The sequence below is a fragment of the Falco cherrug genome, chromosome 3, assembly GCF_023634085.1.
Source record: "Falco cherrug isolate bFalChe1 chromosome 3, bFalChe1.pri, whole genome shotgun sequence".
NCBI classification, from domain to species: Eukaryota; Metazoa; Chordata; class Aves; order Falconiformes; family Falconidae; genus Falco; species Falco cherrug.
This window is the reverse complement of record NC_073699.1, coordinates 111,499,026-111,523,128: the sequence shown is the minus strand read 5'-3', so window position 1 is coordinate 111,523,128 and position 24,103 is coordinate 111,499,026. Positions and strand designations below refer to the sequence as shown.

Genomic DNA, 24,103 nt, shown 5'->3' with positions numbered 1-24,103 from the left:
TTGTTTGTTTTAACTTAGGTGCAGTATAATTTGCTGACTCCACCCATTGGCTGGGTGAGTGGATCCCAGGATAGTAGCAGACGAACGTCAGTCCCGCTTTATCATGGATTTAAAGAAGTGGAAGAAAACTGGACCAAACACTGTTCATCAGGTAGGAAAGAAAACCTAAGGAGTTTTTTATTCCAAGATATGCTTTTACAAATAACAGAGAGCCCTGGTGTGGACAGCTTTTCCTACTTTTAATGGGCACAGTTACAACAGGTGAAACTGCATGTAATAATGCAAGACGAGTTTTATTAAATAAAATTACTGTCATGTAGGAGTATGCTACAAGAAATTAAAAATAAGTATGTATTTATTGTGTCAGGATTGTAGGAGTAGGAGAACCTTTGCTGCATATAGTATAGGCTAGAGCACTTATAATGCATCACGGAGTTAGCTTAGTAGAATCTGGTAGTGGACTTAAAATGTGAAAGGTTATGGGGGTGGAGGAGAGAGAATAATACAATACTACCTAATTAAAACTGTCACTTTGAACGTTTTTTTTTCTGTCCTGATGTTCCAGATGCAGTTCTACAACCCAGGTTCTACTGCATCCTATCTCTAGAAGCTTCTGAAGATGATCTGAACCGTCTAGATAGCATGGTATTGGGATTTCTGTTTTAAAGACCTTTCTGTAAGCCTTCAGAAAGCCACGTTGTTTTGACAAGAGCCAGGGAAAACAGACAAGAAGGAAAGACTTGATGAAGCAGAAAGAGCAGAAATTTTTCACTAAGTGGAGAGTAGTGGCTGGATAAGACAATACGGGATTCCTTTTTGCGCCTAATTGCGTGTCAGAGAAGTCAGTATGCAAAGGCTGTGAAGATGTGTTGGACTGCTTGTAGTAATGCTTGTGATTCAAATATGTGTGCTGTGACAAGAGGGCCCTGTCACGGCCACGCTTGTTTTTCTGTGCTGCTGAAACATCTTAAACTAAGACACATGGCATTGGAGTTGCTTCCTCATCATTTTGCTCCATGTTCTTTCTGGGTTTTGTTTCCTCACTAAATTTACTGTCATCAAGATTGTGGGCTTGCTTCATCCATGCTTCCTCATAACCAGTTCAGTGGTACTCCAACTGGGGAGAGAAAAAACAGACAGAACTAACTTCCTGAAGTTTTATTTTGCATACTTTTGGTCTGTGGGTATTCTGAATACTTTAGAGAAGAGCTTGGCTGTATATAAATGTAGAGCTGTGCAATTTGCAAAGCAAAGATCCTGACTTGTCATCTCTTGCAGGTTTGTGAGGTCCTTTTCTCTAGGACTACGAAGTATGATGAGCTTTACACAGCCCTGACTTCATTACTTGCAGCTGGATCACAGTTTGATACACTTAGGAGAAAAGAGAACAAAAATGTCACTGCACTGGTAAGGCAGTGTTGCTGTAATGTTGTCTGTGTTGAGGAATAACAAGTTTTCAAACTTTGTATTTTCAAGCAAAGTACTTAAAAGTATTTTGGGCAGTGGTTGGAGTAACGGGGAACTTAAAAATCCCACAGCTATTAGTAGTGTTTATGGTGGCGGTACATCTCATGAGTTTTTAATCCATCACGTGTTTTAGACTTGCTGTATGTCCCTGGTAGTTCCAGGAGGTCTGGCTAGAACATGACCAAGAAGAAAATAATTGTGTGCTCTTTCCTTTTTCTTTTCTAACTCCTCTTCGTTGCTTAACGTGTTGTATAATATGACAGAAACTCAGTCTAGTATGCGTTCGTCTGATTTGGCCCATGTACAGGAGTCGAGAGTTTCTGATAAGATAATTTCACTAGCTGTAATAATTGAAACTTTGTTTACTAATTTGTCCAACTGTACTTTTGTTTAGGAAGCCTGTGCACTTCAATACTACTTCCTGATATTATGGCGGATACTAGGGATTTTGCCTCCGTCCAAAACCTACATGAATCAGTTGGCTATGAACACACCAGAGATGAGTGAATGTGATATTTTACACACATTGCGCTGGTCTTCCCGGCTGCGAATCCCATCTTATGTCACATGGATTAAGGTAAAGCCTCATATTTATAGGGGTGTTTTGTAATGTTGTTGAGAGTAAGAATGTCAGTCTCTTGTTCTTCCATGCTGACTGCACGTGGGACTTGTTATGTGGGCATGATGGTGAAAATTGGGAACTTGTGTCCGTGTTTTCTAAAGTGTTCTAGCCTGTTAATTGTCAGAGTGGTTAATGGTAGAGCACTTTTGAAGTGTGACAGGGCTTCTTTTGGCATCTATAGGATCACCTTACCAAGCAGGGCATGAAAGCTGACCATGCTGCTTCTCTCATTGAATTGGCCTCCAGCAAGTGCAGCTCAGTGAAGTACGATGTAGAAATAACAGAAGAATACTTTGCTCGACAGGTAAGGGGGGGTGAATGCAATTGCACATGCAGAGCTTCTCTTTTCATGGAATGATTTGCACTTATTGTTCCATCCCTTTGTATTTTAAGATATCTTCTTTCTGTGGTGTTGATTGCACAACTATTCTCCAACTGCACGAAGTTCCCAGTTTACAATCCATTTACACCCTTGATGCTGCAATTTCCAAGATTCAGGTTTCTTTAGATGAGCACTTTTCTAAGCTAGCTGCAGAAACTGATCCGCAGAAGTCTTCAGAGATAACCAAGAACCTCCTGCCTGCTACTCTACAGCTTATTGACACGTATGCTACGTTTACCAGGTACAGTCCTTTCAGATTGCTAGGAGGAATACAATTTTCTTCTGTGCGTAGGACTTTCTTTGCATTTTGTTTGTTGTTTTCTTAGACATAGGTGCCTTTTTTTTTGTAGTCCAGTATAATTACTCTAACTTGCATCCTCTAGAGTGTCTGTTGTTTTAAAAGAAGAATAAAAAGTAGCTTCTCAAGCCATGTATGTGAAGTTGTTGTTTCTAAGTAGCATCCTTGTCTGATATTTCAAGGCTTTTTGCAAGCTTGCAAAATCAGCTTTTCATCCAAAGATGAAACCTATTCTCACCACTCTCTCGGATAGTGCTACTTAAGGTTATTTCACTGAGATAATATTGAGACTGTCAGACCATCACAGAAGGGGTTTAATTCTTACATTAAGAGTCTGAAGTCTTCTAAACTCTCGTTAGAGCCCATGTAGAAGAAAGCAAAAGTAAATCAGCTTTTTCTTTTGAGTGGGTGTTTTTCCTGGTAAGTAGCTTAGAGGAGATAAAAACCCAGAACTCCCTTAGTGGTATAACAGAAAGTATAGGGCAGAACTTCAGAACTTTGCTTGCTTATCTGTCGCTGTATTGACACCCTTGGTTCTGAAATGGAGAGCTGTTTCCTGAAATAAATCCTTTCCACCCTGAACGCAGATCTTACTTGCTACGGAGTCTCTCCGAAGAGGGCTCCACTGAGAACAAACCCTCTGAAGAGAAGCTACGAGGTTATGCTGCTGTCCTGGCCATTGGATCCAGCCGTTGCAAGTCTAATACCCTAGGTGAGGGTGCTGGATAGTTCAGATTTCCTTCTCTGTATAGGTGAAGCTTTCTACAATGCTGCCAACGTTTCATTTCAAAGCTCTGTGCTGGCTAATGTGTTCGCAGTCGCTTTGTTCAAATAGTGCGCTATCCAGGCAGCAGCAGACTAGGAAGTCTTTCCCTTTTAGTATCCTAACAACTGAAAAAGTTGGGCAAACCTTGAAAGTAACTATCTTGTGGACTTATCTGGAGTATTGAAATGCTTTTATAACCATAATATATTATAGCTCTGGTGGCATGGCGTAGTAAAGAGAATTATGAAATGTTGGTATGTTGGAAGGCTGCTGCGAATTAATATTTTTGCCGTGTTTTCTGTTTTAATTAAGTGAAAGAAGCTGTGAAGGCTCTTGCAAACTTCTAGGGATGATTCTGACTTGTAGAAAAGCATGGAACTAGCCTTTAACAGAATTACAGCTCAGGGTTTTTTTAGCAGAATTTAGCTACAGTTGTGTCTTAATAATTCAGTTTTAAAGAGTGTTATAGAAGCATTGCAGTTGTCTATAGGACCCGTGAAATTACTCAGTGACTTATGATTATGTATTAATTGCAGGTCCAACACTTGTTCAGAACTTGCCATCAGCTGTGCAGACTTTATGTGAATCGTGGAACAACATTCATACCAATGAGTTTCCAAACATTGGCTCGTGGGTGAGTCCAGCCTCGTGGATTGACCTGGGTGTGATCTTAACTCCATAACTTGCTGGCAAGGGGCAGGCAGTATGTCTTTCTGTTAAAGGTAAAGGGCTCTGATTTGTGCGCCTGTGTGTGTCTCAATCCGTAGCGCAACGCCTTTGCGAATGACACGATCCCCGCCGAAAGCTACATCAGTGCGGTTCAGGCCGCCCACCTTGGTACTCTCTGCAGCCAAAGTCTACCTCTTGCAGCTTCCTTAAAGCACACCCTGCTCTCCCTGGTCAGACTCACTGGGGATCTCATTGTGTAAGTGACGGGGTTTATATCGCTTTTTTGCTCTATATGTCTGCTCTTCTGAGTGTCTGTCTTCACCAGGCTGTTCGGGCGGAACACTTGGTGAACTGGCGCTGTATGTTGAAGTAAGGCTTTAACAGAGCTTTTGGTTTACAGTTCTAAATAGTAAATGAATGAAAGATAGCCTTTCTGTCTTGATCTGGCATCTCTAAAAGACAAACTCTGAGAGAGAGACCTGTAGTCTTTTTTGTTGAATAGGGACTTGAAGAAATTGGGATCTGAACTGAGACAATATGGATCTAATTAACTCACTTGTGTTTTGTTACTCACTTGTGTGACATTTTCAAAGCATAATAAAAGTGAAATGGAAGAAATTTTTTTTCCAGGGACTTACTCTAAGATATTCTGAAACAAAAAAATAGTTATTGACACTGCAGACAAGTCCAAAAGCTGTACTATGCCACAGCAGGACTGTCTGGTAGGAAAATGTTGTAACTGTATATGCAACAATGACACATGTAGAGTTTTCCAGATGAGGACTGTTTTTTCTGAGGGGAAAATTGCTGTGCCAGTGTATTTATTCCAGCTTTCTAAAAAGGGTTTTATCACTGATTTCCATCCAGACTTGTGCCTTACTTGTGTCACTTAGGAGTTATCTGGTAAGAATGTTCTCTGATACATCATGCAGAGAATTAACTTGTTGGCTTTTCTTTTCAAGCTGGTCGGATGACTTGAACCCACCACAGGTGATTCATTCCCTATTGCCCCTCCTTTTGGAGACCAGCACAGAGAGTGTGGCAGAAATAAGCAGCAACTCCCTAGAAAGGATCCTGGGCCCTGCAGAATCAGATGAATTCCTGGCACGTGTTTATGAGAAATTGATCACAGGATGTTATAACATCCTGGCCCATCACTCTGATCCGAACAGGTAACGGGGCTGTGTGGCTTGCAGTTCTCCTCCAAGAAAGCTGTATACAAAGAATTACTACAGTATGTTCAGACATCAGTGTCAAGATGTGCTGTTCAAAACCAGCACGACAGAAAAGCAAAAAATCGGCTTATTTTTATCTGTGGAAGGGTTCTAGATCTGTGGACTAAAAAGATGAGATTTTTTTTTTATTCTTGTTAGAATTTTCAGCGCTGCTGTTAAGGCAGCGTGGATTTTCATCATCTCTTGTAACTCTGAATGGAGCATGGATGTATCTGGATAGTTTTTTTTATTTCGGCAAATAGAAAATTATGTAAATACAAGCACAAAATCAAAGCTGAAGATGCCGACCTAACTCGCTTTATATTCCTTTGTCTCTCTTCTTGCTGTTTCTAAGGATGGTTAATCCCTGCTTTATCATAGCAAACTAGCCAGATTTGTGCTTCCCACCCCTGACTCACTGAGTGTATGGAGGGAATAAGCTTGATGTGCAGATGTGGATTCTACCCATCTGAAACATAAAACCATTAGGCATGATGATGTTGCATCTTTTTAATACTGATCCCCTCTGGATGGAAGGTATTCAGAGGGAGATCTACTGTGCCTTCTGGTAGAGAATGTAAATGTAATTGGATTTTACTTGCAGAGTGTGTTGTGGAGTGGGGATGAGAGCAGGAGAGAATGGGAAGGAGTAACACTAAAAGAGACTTGAAGTGTAAAAAGAGCAGCCATTTATAGGAATTTATAATGTGAGGAGTCTGAAAGGTCTAGATTATTATAGGTTCCTGTGTAACTTGCCTTACAGCATCATGTGCCACTTTTTTCTGAACACCTGGTGGATTTGTTGTTTATGTATGATTGTTCATCAACTGTTTTTCTCCTGTCTCTTGGAAGGAGAGCTGCTTTCAGTTAGTAGACAGTTTATTAGAATTAGCAAAACTGGTCACTTCTCAGCTCTTAGGATTAAGTAGTTTAAATTGCTCTTCTGTATTCTTAATATGCATCTTTTGATCCTTAGTGGCCTGGATGAGTCCATCTTGGAAGAATGTTTGCAGCATCTGGAGAAACAACTGGAGAGCAGCCAGGCCCGAAAAGCCATGGAGGAATTCTTTTCAGAAAGGTGAAGTCATCCTGGAAGTTGTAGCCTAGGAACTTTATTTCTCTTCCTTTTTCTCTTAGCTTGCCACTGTCAATACCTATGTGACTTTAATGCCTTTGCACAGGAAAATACGGAACTGTGTAAAGAGAAGATGCCCTTCAAGCAGTGCAGGGGAGTGTGAAAAGACTTTCTGTGTGGGAGAGGACCTAGGTCTTTGTCACTCCAAGTAAAATATTCACCGAGCCCTCACAGTGATCATCAGTGGGGAATCCTGCAAGATGATTGTTTTATCAAAGGCATTATAAGGATATTTTTGAGAGATGCTGGTCTGTAGGGCTGTTAGATCAAGTACAGATCAAGCTGCAAAATCCCAAGTTCTCCCAGTGCTTCCTTGGGGCTATAGGTTGATGTTTTTAAGGGTGGAGGTGGGGTGTTGGCCTGACTTAGAATTATGAAGGCAAATTGTGATGGAAACGGCATAGCACAAAAACAAATGTTCTGAAGAGATATGAGGGTGAACTGGAGGAAAGGTTTTGTGTGTTGGAAATCCAGCCATTGTCTGGTTTTTCTCTCTACTTGTTTAACAGTTCAAAAGCAGTCTAGTGGCTGTTCTGTGTTAACATGGAAGGGAAAAATAGGCAAGAAAACATAGAATTTTGGTTTGGAAACCAGTACAAGCCTGTTTGTGACTTGATACGTGGAGAATACTGATATGCTCTTCAGGAGCTCATGAGATCTACAAGGTTTAGTCTAAGCTAAGGGCTGTTTGTTTGAAAGCAATTGCTGTGGCCTGAATGCCGAGTGATGCTAATACAAACTATTGCCAGTCTTAAGTGTGAGGGCAGGTACAAGTGCAGGTGGAAAAAAGGGATGGGTCATCTTTTACAAAGCTGACAATTCCTCCTCTCCATATAGTGGAGAATTGGTCCAGATCATGATGGCAACAGCCAATGAAAACCTCTCAGCGAAGTTCTGCAACAGGGTGCTAAAATTCTTCACCAAGCTCTTCCAGCTGAGTAAGTAATTGTTGAATCTCTTCTGTCTTGCCTTTGTCCCCTTCATACTGTTCTTGTATTAGACTATGATATGAAGATACTTGAAAGAACAGCTGTAAGAGGAAGTGGAATGACAGCTTCACGCTTTTAATGGAAAGCCATCTTCAAACATGTTTGTTGTAGCATCTGTCACTCACTAGTAACTTTCTCCTCCAGCTGAGAAGAGTCCCAACCCCAGCCTGTTGCGACTTTGTGGCTCTTTGGCTCAGCTGGCTTGTGTGGAACCTGTACGTCTCCAGGCCTGGTTAACCAGGATGACCATGTCCCCACCCAAAGACTCAGACCAGCTGGACGTTGTGCAAGAGAACAGGCAGCTGCTGCAACTCTTGACAACTTACATTGTTCGGGAAAACAGGTAAAGCACAACCTTTGTAGTTTCTTTTGTGTGCTGTTCATTTCTGTTGTTCTCTAGATGTGCAGATTGCTTGCGAGTTGCTGGTGGTTTCTTGTTGTCAGTTTTCAAATGAAGTGATGGGGAGTGTGGCAGTTTGCCCTGAAGGCATTGCTGTGACAGTGCTCTTGCGGTGTGGGGCTTAGTGGTATTTCACTGGGTGACGTACCTGTCTGAAACTTTCTCCTTTTTGATTAGCCAAGTCGGAGAAGGAGTCTGCACTGTTCTACTGAGTACTCTAATACCAATGGCAACAGAAATGTTGGCCAATGGTGATGGCACAGGCTTTCCTGAACTGATGGTCGTGATGGCAACTTTGGCTAGTGCAGGACAAGGTGCAGGACACCTCCAGCTTCATGGTGCTGCTGTTGATTGGCTAGGCAGATGGTAAGAGAGAACTGTGTACTGCTGTTTGTTCGTTTGCATCACTTAGACTGATTATTTTTTTTTTTTAAAAAAAAAAAATTCCTGGTAATCTGGGGACAGATGTTCATGTTAACTGAAACGTTTCTTAGGGTTGTTTTTTTTCAGAATGTAAAGTGTCTTAGAGAGGCTGATCTCTGTCCGCCCATTAAGAATTACCCTGTGTTTTCTTTGCCTTTTCCATACATGATGGTTTAATTACTGCATTTATACATTTCTTGTGGTTAATCCAAAGCAAACTGAATGCTTCAGGCTATTTGTCAGAACTGATTATATACCTCCCAGACTGTAATGATCTTCTCCACTGGTTTGTGTTACAGCAAGAAATACCTGTCTCAGAAGAATGTGGTAGAAAAAATGAATGCAAATGTCATGCAAGGGAAGGTAAGACATGTGACGTGCTTAACTTGCAGGAATGAATCTCAGGCCTCAGCTGTATCAGCTGTCCTGTTTTGGTTTCATAGTGGGAGTTTTAAAGCAATTTGGTTGGGGGACCGTTCTGCTTTCTTGCCTTACAGCAGCTATTGTGGGATCTAAATATTGTCTCTCATTTTCATTCATGTCTACTTTATAGCATGTGACTATCTTGGAGTGCACATGCCATATTGTCTCTTACCTGGCCGATGTGACTAATGCACTGAGCCAGACCAGTGGCCAAGGACCAAGTCATCTTTCTGTTGATGGAGAGGAACGGGCGATTGAGGTGGATTCAGACTGGGTGGAAGAGTTGGCAGTGGAAGAGGAGGACTCTCAAGCTGAAGATTCGGTAGGCAATAGTTAATGCTGCAAATGAGATGAAGATTTATTTTGCAGCTTTCAAATCAGAATTACTCAGGTTATAAATCAAGATTTCTATTGTTGTTGTTTATTCCTAATGTGGGACTGAGTGAGGAACCCTAGCTGTCAGATCTGGAAGAGAATTCTGTCGTTAATGCATGCTTTAAAATTTGTCTCCCCAATATATATTTTTTCTTACTGTTTTTCTTACATTCACTCTTTTGTGTTGCTTTAAAATGTTACCATCTCCTCTTTCCATGTGGTTTGATACCAACTGCTGCCTTTTAGTGAAGTGATCCTAAAACTTGCTATTCTTAAAATGTGCATTTGTTGTCTGAGGAGTGTATTCTGTACCCTGTGCCTTTGCTGTAGCTGCAGTTGTGACACCTTTCCAAAATAACTTTCTTCTTGATAGGATGAAGATTCTCTTTGTAATAAACTCTGTACCTTCACGATCACACAGAAGGAATTCATGAATCAGCATTGGTAAGAATCTCAAATTTGTGTTTGCAATTTCAGCCTGATATTTCTGGCCACTGAGAGGGAAACAAATGCAGCTGTGGGCCTTACTGAGGCATTGTATTTTATAACTCCTCTGGCTTATTTTGTGCAGGTATCACTGTCACACTTGCAAGATGGTTGATGGGGTTGGTGTTTGCACAGTTTGTGCTAAAGTTTGTCACAAGGATCATGAGATTTCTTATGCCAAATACGGATCATTCTTCTGTGACTGTGGAGCCAAGGAGGATGGCAGTTGCCTGGTAAAGTGTCTTTAAATCAACTTACAAGCTGTGGTTTCTTCAGTTTTTAAAGTCTTTTGCAGAGGTTTCTGTTCTGCAATAAGTTACCTTTTGATACGAGTGTGTAAGAGTACAAAGACTTGAAGGCCTTGGCTTTATGATGACTCCTCTTAATTTACAGCTTGCCTGGCAATTTACCTTTTTTTGCACCAAATAAGTGCATTTTCAAATCTTTGTCCTAGTGACTACTTGGATTCCAGTTAGCCCGACAGAATTTGCAAGTTATTTTAAGCTACGCAGCATTCAGATACCACCTTCTCCCATGTTTTCCACTAGCAGCAAGCAAAGCAACTTTATCTTAGATATGAACATTTTTCTAATACTTGGGTGGAGAGTGGCACGTAGGATACTGTTGTGTTATTTCTTTAAGATTGCAATCTAAGAGAATTGCACTCTGTTTCTTAAAAATTACATTAATCTTGCTGCTGTTACAACCTGTATTCATTTTATCAGTGGTAAAATTGAGTCTGGTTTGGGCTTTTAGCATTACGGTATCATTCCCAGGCTTTGGTGAAGAGAACTCCCAGCAGTGGTATGAGTTCTACCATGAAAGAATCCGCCTTCCAGAGTGAGCCCAGAGTGCCCGAGAGTGTCATTCGACATGCAAGCACCTCTCCTGCAGAGAAAGCCAAGGTCACCATCAGTGAGGGGAAGGGTCCTGATGAAGAAAAACCCAAGAAGAGCAGCCTGTGTAGAAATGTTGAGGGCTGTCGAGAGGAATTGCAGTCCCAGGTATGATTATCAGCTAGCTGTTAAAAGAAGATGGTTTAAGATGAGGATGAGGGTCAAACAGTGTTGGTTATCTGCCAAGTTGCTTGATTTTTGTGCTGCTCTTTCTGATAAGAGGGATCATAAAAGTGGTGTCCAGCTTTAAAAAGCAGTTGACATGCAGCTTTTATGAAGACTGCCAGCAAGAGCATCTTGTGCTTCACTTGCCTTATTTATTTCTTGCAGGCCAACTTCTCCTTTGCACCTTTGGTGCTGGAGATGCTGAATTTCCTGATGGATGCCATTCAGATAAACTTCCAGCAAGCTTCGGCCATGGGGAGCAGCAGTCGTGCACAGCAAGCTCTCAATGAGCTACATACTTTGGACAAGTCAGTAGAAATGACAGATCAGTTGATGGTATGATACTAAAGGAGCGATTAGATGATGGGACAGGTGGGATCACTTTTAAACAGAAAAATTTCAGTGATAGGCTTTTGTATGCTTTTCATAATGACACAGGTCCCGACTCTGGGCTCTCAAGAAGGTGCTTTTGAGAACGTCCGCATGAACTACAGCGGTGACCAGGGCCAGACGATCCGGCAGCTGATCAGTGCTCATGTGCTGAGGCGGGTGGCAATGTGTGTGCTGTCGTCCCCGCACGGCCGTCGGCAGCACCTGGCTGTGAGTCATGAAAAGGGCAAGGTGAGTTCTCTAACTCTTTAGAGAATTCTGGATTGTAAAGGAAAACGAAACTGGCCTTAGAGCACTGAAAAACAAGCAGGATACGATTTGTTCTGCCTGTCCTGAGATCTGGATCATCTGTAAAGTATTGTGTAGCTTAGAAATACCTCTCATTCCTTAGAGAAAAGAAATCTTGCAGCAGAAACAGTGAAAACTGTGGCCACACAGTCATAGAGCTGAAATTGAAATGCCTTTTTCCCCTCGGTTGTAAACATGGGTAACTTGAGTTCCTTTTGTTCTGCAGATTACAGTCCTTCAGCTCTCAGCATTGCTGAAACAAGCAGACTCCAGCAAAAGAAAATTGACCCTTACTCGCCTTGCTTCTGCACCCGTTCCATTTACTGTGCTGAGCCTAACTGGAAATCCCTGCAAGGAGGACTACCTAGCTGTGTGTGGCCTGAAAGTAAGTGCCCTTTTCCAGGCAGCTGGAAACATCAGCTCAAAACCAGGTGTCTGTCTGTCCTCTGAGGAGCTAGCGCAGAGCTGGCTCCAAAGGTCTGTCACTAATTTTAGTTGATGAATCACTTTCCTACTAGATATATGAAGTAAAAGGAGCAGGACCTATATGAATAATATAATAAATGAGACAGTGTCTCAAAATAGTACTACTTATTGTATTTAGGCCAAATTTATGACAGGAGTGAAGGTTTAGTCATGTGAAACTTGGTGTGTTAGAACTACTCCGTAACAAGTGCTTTGTAGCAAGGACGGTTTTTTTGTATTCTCCCCAATTTAGGTTCAGCTTTCCCAGTGCCGAATTCACAGATCTGATATTTAGCTAAGAAACAGCTGGACTCTGTGGTTTGGGTTTGTTTTCTTTACAAATTTCCACGTCATTCACCTTACCTGCAGGAATTTTAGATTCTTCCTCTCTGAATTATTATTGGCACTAAGAGGAATGCTAGCTTTTAACTCTGTTCTTGGCTTGAAATATTTATAAATGCTTTGTTCTAATATTTGACCAATTTTTTTCATTACTGCAGGACTGCCACGTGTTAACATTCAGCAGCTCGGGATCAGTCTCTGATCATTTGGTACTTCATCCCCAACTAGCCACTGGAAATTTCATCATTAAAGCTGTGTGGCTGCCAGGCTCTCAAACAGAGCTTGCTATTGTGACTGCCGACTTTGTGAAGGTACGTTTGGTCATCAGCTGTTGATGAGAGGTCTTCTTTCAGACATTAGAGTCTGGATCTTGGCAGAGTTGCATGTGGAAGAATGTGATCATATTCTTGGTTAGAAATTAATTGGAAATACAAAATTGTGGTGTTTGGCTACTGTTGTCGTAAGAAGAAGCAAAACCCAAAGAACCCAAAAAGCAAAAAAATGAACTGTAACATCTAAATCTCAACCTATTGTCTCAACTCTTGTCCATTTGCACTGGTTTGTATCATGGAAGTTATTTCCTTGATTCTTCCCACAGATTTACGATCTCTCTGTCGATGCCTTGAGTCCAACTTTCTATTTCCTTCTGCCAAGTTCCAAAATCAGGGATGTCACTTTCCTTTTCAACGAAGAGGGGAAGAACATCATAGTGATCATGTCCTCGGCTGGGTACATCTATACGCAGCTCATGGAAGAGGCGAGCAGTGCCCAGCATGGACCGTTCTATGTCACCAACGTGCTTGAAGTCAATCATGAGGACCTAAAGGTACTGGTGTCTTGCCTTTCTTGTAGCATGGGCTGCAGTGGCTTTCTCTCTCTTGCTTGTGCCTTATATTTGAACACAGAAGTTTCCTTTTTTTTTCTTTTTTTTTTTTTTCCGCCCCCTTTCCTTTTAAGCCCCCTGATCTAGATCAATGAGCTTGCCATTCCTCTAAAGAGAGAAACATCCTTGCAGTGAAAAGGGGTGGGGGTAAAAATTAAACCCCTTGATCCTTTCATCTAGAAAATGGAGCATGTTTTCCGTGGCTGGCTCTGAAGTTATGCCCAGCAGGATTTCTCAGCAGGGAGGTGGCTGCAGAGCAGTGCTGTTCTTGGAGCGAGGTACTCCAAAGGTGCAGTAACCACAATGGATAAAGTTCCTGACCATTGCTGGGGCTGTAGAGGTGGAGTGAGCCTTTGTTGCTGGTCAACAGCAGCTCTGTAGTCTTGGGGGGCGGCTTTTAAAAGCTGTCCCCCTTTCATTCAGTCTTTTTACTCCAGCCTGCTCCAAAATGGGGGAAGAGATGAGAAGCAGGCCCTCAGGAAAGCTCTTTTATGAGCTGGGAACTTGCGGAGCGCTGCATGTGAGATTGCCATACAACATTCAAGCACACAGATGTGGTAGCTGAGGGCTACCTACAGCCTTTGGCTATGCGGTATCCCCTTCAAAAGCCTTTGAAGTATCTGATGGATGAGTTCACCAAGGAGTTCAGCTTAGAAAATTGTCATTTAGGGCTGTGTTCTCTCACTGGTGGCGAGGGGGCAGGGAGAGGCTTTTGGAATAATTCCATCATTTAAAAGCCTGACAAAGTGTTTTGGAGGATGTGTGCTTATCTTAAATGTTGTCGTTTCTCCCTGATCCTGCAGGACAGTAATGGCCAGGTCGCAGGAGGCGGTGTGTCAGTGTATTACTCCCACGTGCTACAGATGTTGTTCTTCAGTTACTGTCAAGGCAAATCTTTTGCAGCCACCATCAGCCGGGCCAATCTGGAAGTGCAGCGGCTATTCCCAATTAACATAAAGAGGTGAGGCGCATGTGGAAGACTCCCCTGAAGTTTTCATTTCTGTTTATCATTAATAAATATTACTAATTGTTCTTAACATCCCAGCTCTGAATGGCCAAAGCTTGTGGCGAAGATCCCCTTTTTGACTGATGATTTCTTGCTACTTTTTGTGGTGCTTCTGCCCTAATTGCAGAACGATTTGAAACCAAAGCTGCCTGTTTTGGCAGTGGGACGTGTATGCATTTTTTTTCTTCCTACTAGGATTTCACAGTGGAAAGGTGGCTTCAGAGCAGTCTTGCTGCACAGTGCAGAGCTGCTGGTGGTGCAGCAGCTGGAACCGATGGGATTACCCACCCTTGCGGAGGCTGCAGAGCAAGGAAGCCTTTTGTTTCTTTTCGGCAACAGTACTGCAGTGGACCTTGTGTGTTGTGCATGTTAAGGCTTATTTTCAGACTTCCTTGAGGGAAACCAATCTCTTATGCTATGAATGTGGCAAGAAAGAAGTGTTCTGTCATTTGTCCTGAGGAGGAAAGCTGGGTATTTGGGCCACAGGCTCTTCCCTAGCCTGACAGAAAGCCTCTGTCGTGAGTAGGCTCTGTAGCAGGGTCAGGTTCCAAGAGCTCCCTAGCCCTGGTCGAGTTTGGCTTAGTCTTTTTGCAGATTTATAGTATTTTTTTTCCAGTGAGCAGTGTCACATACATTCTCCTGCATTGGCCTTTGCTTAGTGCTGCTGGTGTGTGGAAACACGGACCTGTGCATCTGTTCACATAAAAAGATAGCCGAAAGCCATTTTAAAATTGCTTCCTTGGGTTTGGGCATAAAGTGTTACCAGGGCAGAGATCAGGACTGTGGGGTTGGGAGGCTTGTGCTTTCTCCCCACTCAAGTGATTGTTTCAGGTTTCTCACCTGTGAACTGGACGCTGATGTTCCTGGCTGTTCATTAATGCAGTGCTTTGAATTCCTGCTGAGGATGAAGCTTTGACCTGAGTGGTGAATTTTGTGTGGTTTCGCTTGTGTTGCTTCTTAAATGAATGTTATTCTGCCCTTCATCTCTTGCAGTTCAAACGGTGGGAGTAAGACTTCACCAGCACTGTGTCAGTGGTCTGAGGTGATGAACCACCCTGGCTTGGTGTGCTGTGTTCAGCAAACCACAGGTGTCCCACTGGTGATGATGGTGAAGCCGGACACCTTTCTCATCCAGGAGATTAAAACCTTGCCAGCCAAAGCAAAGGTGAGTCATAGTTCCCTGTATTTCTGGCCCTTAAAATGTGGTTTCTCGTTGTTCCATCAACAAGATCGCTAGTCTTCACAGTTTTTCTAATGCAGCGAGTTCCTTTCTTCAAGCAGCAGTTGCCGAGTCCTTTCCTTGACTTGTATTGCTTGCCTTTGCAGATTCAGGACATGGTGGCCATCCGTCACACGGCCTGCAATGAGCAGCAGAGGACCACTATGATCCTCCTGTGCGAAGACGGCAGCCTGAGGATCTACATGGCCAATGTAGAGAATACCTCCTACTGGCTCCAGCCCTCTCTCCAGCCTAGCAGCGTCATCAGCATCATGAAACCAGTTCGCAAGCGCAAGGCAGCTGCTATTAGTAAGGGGCTTCTCATACTTACCTGGTGCAAGGTAGCGGTGGCGAATATAGATGCAAAGATTGATTGGCATCATGTAGATAATTAAGATGTTCATTTCTGACAATTGCCAGTTAATCTCAAGGCTAAGTACTGGCTAAGTTTGGGTAAAATGTTTCCGTAGATGTATGTAAAAATACATAGCTATCTGGCTCGCACAGGCATTTCCAGAGGAGGCAAGTGTATTCTGCAGCTTTTTTACCACAGCTTTGCCTGTTTATAATGTATTTTGTTAAAAACATCTGTCTTCCCTTTTAGCAACTCGTGCATCCAGCCAAGTGAACTTCCCTATTGACTTCTTTGAACACAACCAGCAACTCACAGATGTGGAGTTTGGAGGAAATGACCTGCTGCAGGTTTACAACGCTCAGCAGATAAAGCACCGACTCAATTCCACTGGCATGTATGTGGCCAACACAAAGGTAAATGGGGCAGCGTGGGGCTTCTCTGGGGCGCCTGGGTGACATTATTGTTCAGATTGATTGCATGCCTTTTCCTAGTCTGCTTTGTTCAAATGACCCTGTACAAATCCCGTGATACTGTTAAGTAAACAGTGGAGGCACCTGTGTACAGACTTGAGCATCTTAACTTGGGAGTGATTTTTTTGAGCTCACCTTTCTGAGCTGTGATTTGTCTCCTCCAGCCTGGGGGTTTCACCATCGAAGTGACAAACAATAACAACACGATGGTGATGACAGGCATGCGGATCCAGATTGGCACACAAGCGATAGAGCGAGCGCCCTCGTACTTGGAGATCTTTGGCCGCACCATGCAGCTCAACATGACCAGGGCTCGCTGGTTTGACTTCCCTTTCACTCGTGAGGAAGCCTTGCAGGCTGACAAGAAACTAACCATTTTCAGTAAGTTTTTATTAATTGTTCACTTTGGCTACCTGTTGGTTTTGCTTGGCGGGGTTGAAACTGTTGTGCTTCACCCCATGGTAAGAAGGGTTTCCACAACCTGTTCATTTGACCTGACTACAGGAATAGTTTGAGGGGCAGATCCTGAACATTTAGTAACTATTTATGGCTCTGTTTCTTGCTGCAGTGGATGAATGTGCAATAGCTCAGCTCAGTAATTTTGTGTTGAGGTAATAGAGAAGGAAAATGGCTTTGAAAAGATGAACCTGTCAGAGGGGCTGTATATTAATGATGCAGTGGAATCGCTATCCTGACCTTAGGAGGCTGTGCTTGTTTGTATTCAAAAGAAGCTGTTCTGTTTTTAAGAAATTCCTTTAATCACTGCAGTTGGCGCTTCTGTGGATCCTGCTGGAGTCACTATGATGGATTCCATAAAAATTTATGGCAAAACCAAAGAGCAGTTTGGATGGCCTGATGAGCCCCCAGAGGATTTCCCGTCTGCTTCAGTGAGCAACGTTTGTCCCCCAAACCTGAATCAAGGGAATGGCACTGGAGACACAGAGTCGGCTACCCCTGCTGCTGCCAGTGGGACTGTCCTGGAGAGGTATTTCTGCAGTCTTTCTTTTATTTCTCCTTGCAAATGGGTGGTTGCTGTAGAGGGGACATTGGTATGCTTGTGTACCTTTCTTAACCGGGAGAACTTAAGGGGATTTAGTGAGTTTTTTCTAAAACAATAACTGAAAAGTCAATAATTATCTTCTAAGGGAGGGCTTTGTGCTCACTCTTGATTTATCTGCTGGAGTAAACGGATAGATCTGTGTGCGTGCTTCACGTTGCTAAGTTCATTTGTTATAGCAGTCTTAAAGAGCTAAAAGAGATTTCTGCTGCCTTGGTGCATTTTCTCATTTCAAGCTAGCCCTTTTTCATTCTCTAGAGCTCACAAAGGTAAGGCCCCTGAAGTTCAGTTCAGTTTTGAAGAGGGCTTCGTGTGTGATGCTGCTTTAGGCTAGTGGTTCCCACTAACTTACCTTGTAGCCTGTATGTCTCAGGTTTAACTGCTGTGGTGGAGAAAGTGTTGGGGTTTTCCTCCACATAGCCCTACGGAGAGCCAGAGCACAAGGGTGAGCTGGGCATCTATTTAGCAGAAGAAAGAAAACTTTTTTTTTTTTTTTTTTTTTTTTTAATATCCACCCTGTGTTCTCTTTCTGAGCTCAGACAGTGTGTATCGTAAGGGTTGTAGAAAGCCTGGCAAGCTAGCAAGGATAGGAGGGAAACATATCAAAGAGGAAGTAGCACTGCTGAAAAATGAGCATTTTAAGGGATACGCTGCTTGATTGTGAGTAAATGGTGGTGAATTCTATCTTACTGAAGTTCTCAGGTAAAGGTTCAGGGCCTGAAGTAGCAGTTATCTCCAGCTGAAGGACCTGTTTGGCCATGTTTTAATATTTTGTCCAATAGTTGATGGGATTTTTTCCTATGCTTATTTTCTCTTTTTGTCCCTCCTCTGCTGTGACATGTCCACAAGATGTCCCTCTCTCCACTGACATGCTTTCTGCTTTTCCAAAGCAGAGGGATTATATTCTAAAAACTCAGAAAGAAAAAGATTGCTCTTGATTTTCACTTAACGTGTTAGAGAATGCAGCATGGTTACCTTATAAAGGGCCTCTTGAGTAGGAACAGCTAACGGCAGGCAAGAGGCGTATTTCCTATCAGAAAAGTTCGGTGTCTGCACTTCAGATTTAACCTTCAGTGGTGCTTTAAGCAGTGTGCTTGGCTTCTCTGTGCTAGGTGGCCTGGATCTCCTTTGTTTTGCTATTCGACAAGTGTCTGCTGCCCAGATAGAAAGACCCGTGCTTAGACTTACTGTATATAGCGCTCTCCTGGCTTCCCGATTTCCCCATTTAATTTGCCTTTTGCTTAGAATGTGTTCTAGGGAGTTTTTCTGTGAGCTTTACACATTATTATTTTTTTTTTTTTCCTTTTTCTTTGCTCCCCCAAAGTTCTGAAACTGAGTCCCTAACCACCCTGGACCGGTTAGTATGCCATCCTTTTCTCTGCACGAATGAGTGTGTGTCAGAGAGACAGAGCACATGATGTGGCTTTTGTTGACTGTTTTTTTTTGTTTTCCAAGTGACATTTGCTTCTTTACATTCTGGTCATTGCATGGCAGATGGTTTAGCGAAATGTAAAGATGAGGGGGTTTGCAGATTTTTGCTGTATACGGCATAACTGTTGCTTGTTTGACAGACTTCTCTTTTCGCTTTGTTTCCTCCTCGCGTCTTTTTATCCCACTTATGCCCCTGCTAGCTTTATGGAGGGTGGCTGTGGGTAGGGGAATGTCATGTTATTTATCACCGCCAGACCAGACAATTGTTGTTTCTTCTACCTCGTATCCAATGCTGTGCTGTTATTTCTCCCCTTAATGCTATCTCTTCCCTCCTTCCTGTATCCTTGCACTGCTCCTTCTCGTGTGTCAGGTGGCGTTTCAGGTAGTTCTACTGCAAGGCATGAAGTGGTGCTGCAAGGGAGATTTCAACACTTTGCTGCAAGTTGTAAATAAGGTTTTCCCTTGGGGCAAGTGTTTTACTGTGAAAAAGTTTGGAGCTCAGCATCTCTCACTTGGGTCATACCCAGTGCTCCAAGTTAATTTTCCTCTGGAATATTTTGCGCTGAAAACTCCAAATTGGAAAGAGCAACCTGTGTGAAAATAGGAAGCGGGTAGAATCTTGCTCCCTTAGAAAAGTCGGTTACGCTTTTTCCCATGTGTCATACCAACCCTTGATCTGCAGTCATATGTACGTCTGTGGGCCATGGTGAATTGGTACTGTCAAGACAATCCAAGTTATCCCTGCTGCAGGCTGCGTAAGGAAATGTTTTATCCTCTTTGGTAGAGAAAAGCCCCTGTCTTTCAGCTGTGGATTATTAAAGCAGTCCTAAGTTTGTCTGTGAGCGTGAGCCAGGTTTAACTCTGGTCTGTAACACAATGAAATGATATGCATGGTGCCTGTGGCAGGTTTTATCATGCTTTGATTTTGTACTTGGCATTCGTTAGCTGTCTCTGAGCTACTCATGACTGTAGCCCGCATAAAGCAAAGTGCTAAGGAGAGAGAAGGGTTGCTGTACTCAAGCCTGCTTTCCTTTCTCCCTTCAGGCTAGTAGTGAGTTCTTTAGAAGCGCTGGAAAGCTGCTTTGCTGTAGGACCAGTCAACGAGAAGGCAAGTAACTTTCTGAATACATTCTTGAGCTTTCCGAGATGGGGGAGGAGGGGCAAGATCAGCAGCACCTCCTGCAGCCCTGGGGGCCTGATACAGAAGAGAGCAGCATCCGTTTTGCTGGGAGCACTGATCTGAAAGTTGACTTAGCGAAAAGCATTTGAAACTAGTTTAGAATGACAATTGGCATTTGCATTTATTGCTAGTGGGATTTTTGTGCTGTAGAGTGACCTCGTTTACAGAAAACAGCAGGGTAGAAGCCCATAAATCTCAAAAGGACTTTTCTTATGTAGACATGTGAAATGTTCCTTAAATGTCAAATAATAAATTGAGGAAGCTATCAAAACGGTATTGAAGGAAGGCAGAAACTTGTATGCACAGTGCAAGGAGGGGAGGGAGCTGCAGGTACGCTGAGAAATCAGACCATGCATCACCTTAATGGTAAATGTACTGAAGAATGTTTTTTGTCTGTTCTTGGGAGCAGGAGAAGAATAAGGTGGCAGCTCAGGAACTGGCTACTATGCTGCTGTCCATGCCAGCTCCTTCCAGCGTCCAGCAGCAAACCAAGAGCCTCTTGGCTAGCTTGCACACCAGCCGCTCAGCATACCATAACCACAAGGTAACATGGTGCAAGGATTTCAGTGTCTCCTGTAACCTGACAGTTTATGGTTGAGGTGCAGCACACCCCTAGAAAGCCCTTCCTCCATGGCAGCGCTAAACCTGCTGGCTGATTTTTCCTTTATCTCCTGCTGCCTGCCTCAATGGCTTTTGTGTTTCGGCAGAACTTCACTACTTAAAATGCTTTTTGAAGATTTTGGTGGGAAATAATGTCAGTTAATATAGAGAAATCTGGATCTTGAAACACATGAAGTTTGTTTGGAAACTGCATCCATAGCTCTGGCTTCATTTCCACAGGCATCTAGCTTCAGGTGCTAGGAAAATACCGGGGTAGGTCGTGGTTAGACTGTGTGCTAACATAACTGCGGTAAATGCACAGATGCCTGCAGATAGCCTTTGCTAACCACTGGAATGATTATGTCTATGCACTGGTCTTTCCATATGCATTTGAGCCTGAGGGGAAGCAAATGTGAAAATCAATTCTCGAGCCAGATTCCTTTTGTTACAGGGTGACTCTTTACTATTAGTTGTCCTTCCTAGATGACATTGGCTGAGAGTCAAAGCAGCGAGTGCTGGATTTCCCCAGGATCTGTCCTGCAGTTATGCTTCTGTTGCTTTGTTGTGCTGCTCTCTGTTGTTTTCCTCTGCCGATGTTATCTTTCACTTTACAGGATCAAGCGTTGCTAAGTAAAGCCATTCAGTATTTGAGTTCCTCAACCAAAGAAGGAAAGGACCTTGATCCTGAAGTATTTCAGAGGCTGGTCATCACTGCTCGATCCATTGCTATTATGAGACCCAACAATCTGGTCCACTATACAGAATCAAAGCTGCCACAGCTGGAAACAGGTAGTCTGTAATGTTCTTCAGCTTTCTGTTGTGGTAACTGAAGATGTCTTGGTATCTGATTTGGTGTAACAGGAACCGTATTTGATGTGTTAGGCGTGTGATAGCCCTTGTAATGAGGACATCAGAGCCTCTAACAAAAGCCATTTCAAATAAACTTGGTGTTATCCTGCTTGTTAATGCTTTCCCCTGCACATATCTGACACCTGTTTTTTGATCTGTACAGAGAGTGAAGAAGGGCAAGAGGCCCAGAAACACACTGAAGGAGATGGCTGCACGTTTATTACCCAGCTAGTTAACCACTTCTGGAAACTACATGCATCGAAGCCCAAAAACGCGTTCCTTGCCCCTGCCTGCCTGCCAGGTGTGCTAGCTCTTTTGCTATTGTCAAGCTTGTTTATTTTGAAGGATCCTATATTGTAAACAGAGAAAATTACTTGTTCCAGACTAAGCTTGAGACACTAATGATGCCTTGCGTGCTTTCTAAGGTGTATCTACAAATTCTGCTCTAATGCTTTTGTTAAAGTATGTGTATTTTGCTAGTAAAAAGGGCCTGATGATTGATTTATTCACGTTTGGCTTCGTAGATGGTGCTGGAGGATATTCAGTGGTGCTGGTATATGGGGTGCGCAGTATTCCATTAGACAGACAAGGCTGGTGTGTAAATTCATTTTAGATTGAAATTTCAATATGTTTGTGGTGCTAACATTGTGCCTTGAAGCCTACGAACAAAAGACACTTCCTGCAGTGTGTCTCTCTGTGTGCTGACATGGAAAGATAGTTGATTACGGTCCTATTTTTACTCCTCCTTAGGTCTCACTCACGTTGAAGCCACGGTCAATGCTTTGGTGGATATTATCCACGGATACTGCACATGCGAACTGGATTGTATCCATACAGCATCCAAGATCTACATGCAGATGTTACTTTGTCCGGTGTGTAATCTTGCTCTGCTCTGCTTCAGCCTGTAACGCAGCACCAGGGGAGGTTTAGATTGAATATTCGAAAAAATTTCTTTACCAAAAAGGTTGTCAAGCGCTGGAACAGGCTGTCAGGGAGGTGGTGGAGTCGCCATCCCTAGGGGTGTTTAGAAGACGTGTAGATGTGGGCTTAGGGACGTGGTTTAGTGGTGGGCTTGGTGGTGCTGGGTTAACAGTTGAACTCTGTCTTAAAGGTCTTTTCCAACCTAAATGATTCTATGATTCTATAATATGAAGGGAATTAAGTACAGGTAGAATGATAATATGTAGTAGGGATACAAAACAGAGGTAGGCAGCCAAAATCATACAGCCAGAAAGTAAATGAAGGAGGAATTTCTCTCTCCTTGTGGTTTAGTAAACGTTTGTCACATGCTGTGTGTTGAATGGTGAGTACTGCTTCATGGCTGCTGGGGGAAATGGAGTTTAGATGTTTAGGCAGTGACTTATGTCAGCCACGACCAACAGAGTCGTAAGTGTACTTCAAGCTATCTTTCCAAATACCGTGAATAAGCACTGAAAGGTTAAGAAGTTTAATGGTTACGTATTAACTCTTTAGGATCCTGCAGTGAGCTTTTCTTGCAAACAAGCTTTGATCAGAGTGCTGAGACCAAGGAACAAGCGGAGACATGTCACCTTGCCATCATCCCCTCGGAGCAATACTCCTATGGGTATGCTAGATGCATTCGTCTTTGCCTTTAAATGAGCATGACCTACTTTATTTGTCAGAAAAGACAAGAAAATAAAGTAGCCTTATAAATTGGGACTAAAAAGGACTAAAGCCAGTCTTTCTCCTCTCTTCTGCTCGCTCTTGCCCCCTGAAACCTTTTTTTCCCTCGTCTTTTCCTTTTTTAAAAAAAGTCACCTCTTCTTTGATCTGATTATTTTATCTAGGGGGTAGTAATCCAACCTGTCTTAGTATTTCCACAGATATTTTCAAGTCCTTATAAATCAGTCATAAAGATGTGTGCAGATCGAAATTAGGCTATCCAGTCTTCATCCAAGAGACACTTTTTGAGCATTGATGTGAATTGTAGTTGTCATGGAATCTATTCATGAGGGGGGATAGCTTAAGTGTTTTTTTCCCAGCCTTAATTGCTTAGTTCCTGGTGATGTGAGGAAGGAGTGCATCTGTGAATTAATCCTTTGTCACTCAGGAGATAAGGATGATGATGATGACGATGATGCAGAAGACAAGCTGCAGAGTTCTGGGATAGCAAATGGTGAGCATATCCGACAAGAAAGCCAAGAGCAAAGCGAAGTTGATCATGGGGACTTTGAGATGGTGGTAAGTCCAGAGTGCTTCTCTTTGGAGCTTTTTAATTATGTTAGGTACTTGAGTTTAATTTAGTTACAATGAATCAGTTTGTGTGCTCCATTAGCTAGAGATGGTTTGGTGAAAACTCTAAACTGTGTTTCCTTTCTGTAGTCTGAATCTATGGTTCTGGAGACTTCTGAAAATGTGAATAATGGGAACCCTTCTCCCCTGGAGGCTCTTCTGGCTGGAGCAGAGGGATTCCCTCCTATGCTGGATATTCCTCCAGATGCAGATGATGAAACGATGGTGGAATTGGCTATTGCCCTGAGCCTGCAACAAGATCAGCAAGGTAAGATGTAGGCATTATTGGCAGTCGGAAAGGTAAATAGAAAATGAGGAAACTGGGAGGGAAACAAAACAGAAGCTGTTGTGACATCAAAGCAAAGCAAAGATAATAGAACTGCAAAATGTACAGGGAAGGCTGGAGTTAACATTATTCTCTCATAGAAGGATACTCGTAACTTGTTTTCTTCTTGCAGGGAGCAGCAGTAGTGCACTTGGACTTCAGAGCTTAGGACTGTCTGGCCAAGCACCCAGCTCTTCTTCTCTTGACGCTGGAACGCTCTCAGATACAACAGCATCAGGTAACTGTTCACTGCGAGGAATCAAGCTTTTTTGATTTTGAC

The 24,103-nt window shown here is 42.9% G+C and overlaps 1 protein-coding gene across 6 annotated transcripts in view; it reads left to right on the top strand.

Moving 5' to 3' along the window:
* Positions 1 to 24,103, top strand: part of UBR4 (ubiquitin protein ligase E3 component n-recognin 4) — a 78,720-nt gene that overhangs the window by 14,744 nt on the left and 39,873 nt on the right. For 3 of the 6 annotated variants that reach the window (XM_055705855.1, XM_055705854.1, XM_055705853.1), the window contains exons 20-59: positions 19 to 151; positions 566 to 645; positions 1,279 to 1,407; positions 1,862 to 2,044; positions 2,271 to 2,393; positions 2,483 to 2,712; positions 3,357 to 3,481; positions 4,072 to 4,169; positions 4,303 to 4,460; positions 5,167 to 5,376; positions 6,395 to 6,496; positions 7,391 to 7,491; positions 7,687 to 7,885; positions 8,120 to 8,308; positions 8,665 to 8,728; positions 8,919 to 9,110; positions 9,537 to 9,607; positions 9,735 to 9,882; positions 10,426 to 10,653; positions 10,876 to 11,046; positions 11,149 to 11,331; positions 11,615 to 11,773; positions 12,354 to 12,506; positions 12,794 to 13,021; positions 13,882 to 14,039; positions 15,078 to 15,249; positions 15,411 to 15,612; positions 15,908 to 16,071; positions 16,293 to 16,509; positions 16,897 to 17,113; positions 18,510 to 18,542; positions 19,661 to 19,724; positions 20,206 to 20,340; positions 21,011 to 21,185; positions 21,409 to 21,546; positions 21,996 to 22,117; positions 22,719 to 22,830; positions 23,317 to 23,447; positions 23,589 to 23,766; positions 23,957 to 24,061. In XM_055705855.1, the coding sequence (XP_055561830.1) occupies positions 19 to 151; positions 566 to 645; positions 1,279 to 1,407; positions 1,862 to 2,044; positions 2,271 to 2,393; positions 2,483 to 2,712; positions 3,357 to 3,481; positions 4,072 to 4,169; positions 4,303 to 4,460; positions 5,167 to 5,376; positions 6,395 to 6,496; positions 7,391 to 7,491; positions 7,687 to 7,885; positions 8,120 to 8,308; positions 8,665 to 8,728; positions 8,919 to 9,110; positions 9,537 to 9,607; positions 9,735 to 9,882; positions 10,426 to 10,653; positions 10,876 to 11,046; positions 11,149 to 11,331; positions 11,615 to 11,773; positions 12,354 to 12,506; positions 12,794 to 13,021; positions 13,882 to 14,039; positions 15,078 to 15,249; positions 15,411 to 15,612; positions 15,908 to 16,071; positions 16,293 to 16,509; positions 16,897 to 17,113; positions 18,510 to 18,542; positions 19,661 to 19,724; positions 20,206 to 20,340; positions 21,011 to 21,185; positions 21,409 to 21,546; positions 21,996 to 22,117; positions 22,719 to 22,830; positions 23,317 to 23,447; positions 23,589 to 23,766; positions 23,957 to 24,061 (5,980 nt within the window). The remainder of the gene's footprint in view (positions 1 to 18; positions 152 to 565; positions 646 to 1,278; positions 1,408 to 1,861; positions 2,045 to 2,270; positions 2,394 to 2,482; positions 2,713 to 3,356; positions 3,482 to 4,071; positions 4,170 to 4,302; positions 4,461 to 5,166; positions 5,377 to 6,394; positions 6,497 to 7,390; positions 7,492 to 7,686; positions 7,886 to 8,119; positions 8,309 to 8,664; positions 8,729 to 8,918; positions 9,111 to 9,536; positions 9,608 to 9,734; positions 9,883 to 10,425; positions 10,654 to 10,875; positions 11,047 to 11,148; positions 11,332 to 11,614; positions 11,774 to 12,353; positions 12,507 to 12,793; positions 13,022 to 13,881; positions 14,040 to 15,077; positions 15,250 to 15,410; positions 15,613 to 15,907; positions 16,072 to 16,292; positions 16,510 to 16,896; positions 17,114 to 18,509; positions 18,543 to 19,660; positions 19,725 to 20,205; positions 20,341 to 21,010; positions 21,186 to 21,408; positions 21,547 to 21,995; positions 22,118 to 22,718; positions 22,831 to 23,316; positions 23,448 to 23,588; positions 23,767 to 23,956; positions 24,062 to 24,103) is intronic. The other 3 variants (XM_055705858.1, XM_055705857.1, XM_055705856.1) reach the window with 1 other exon arrangement.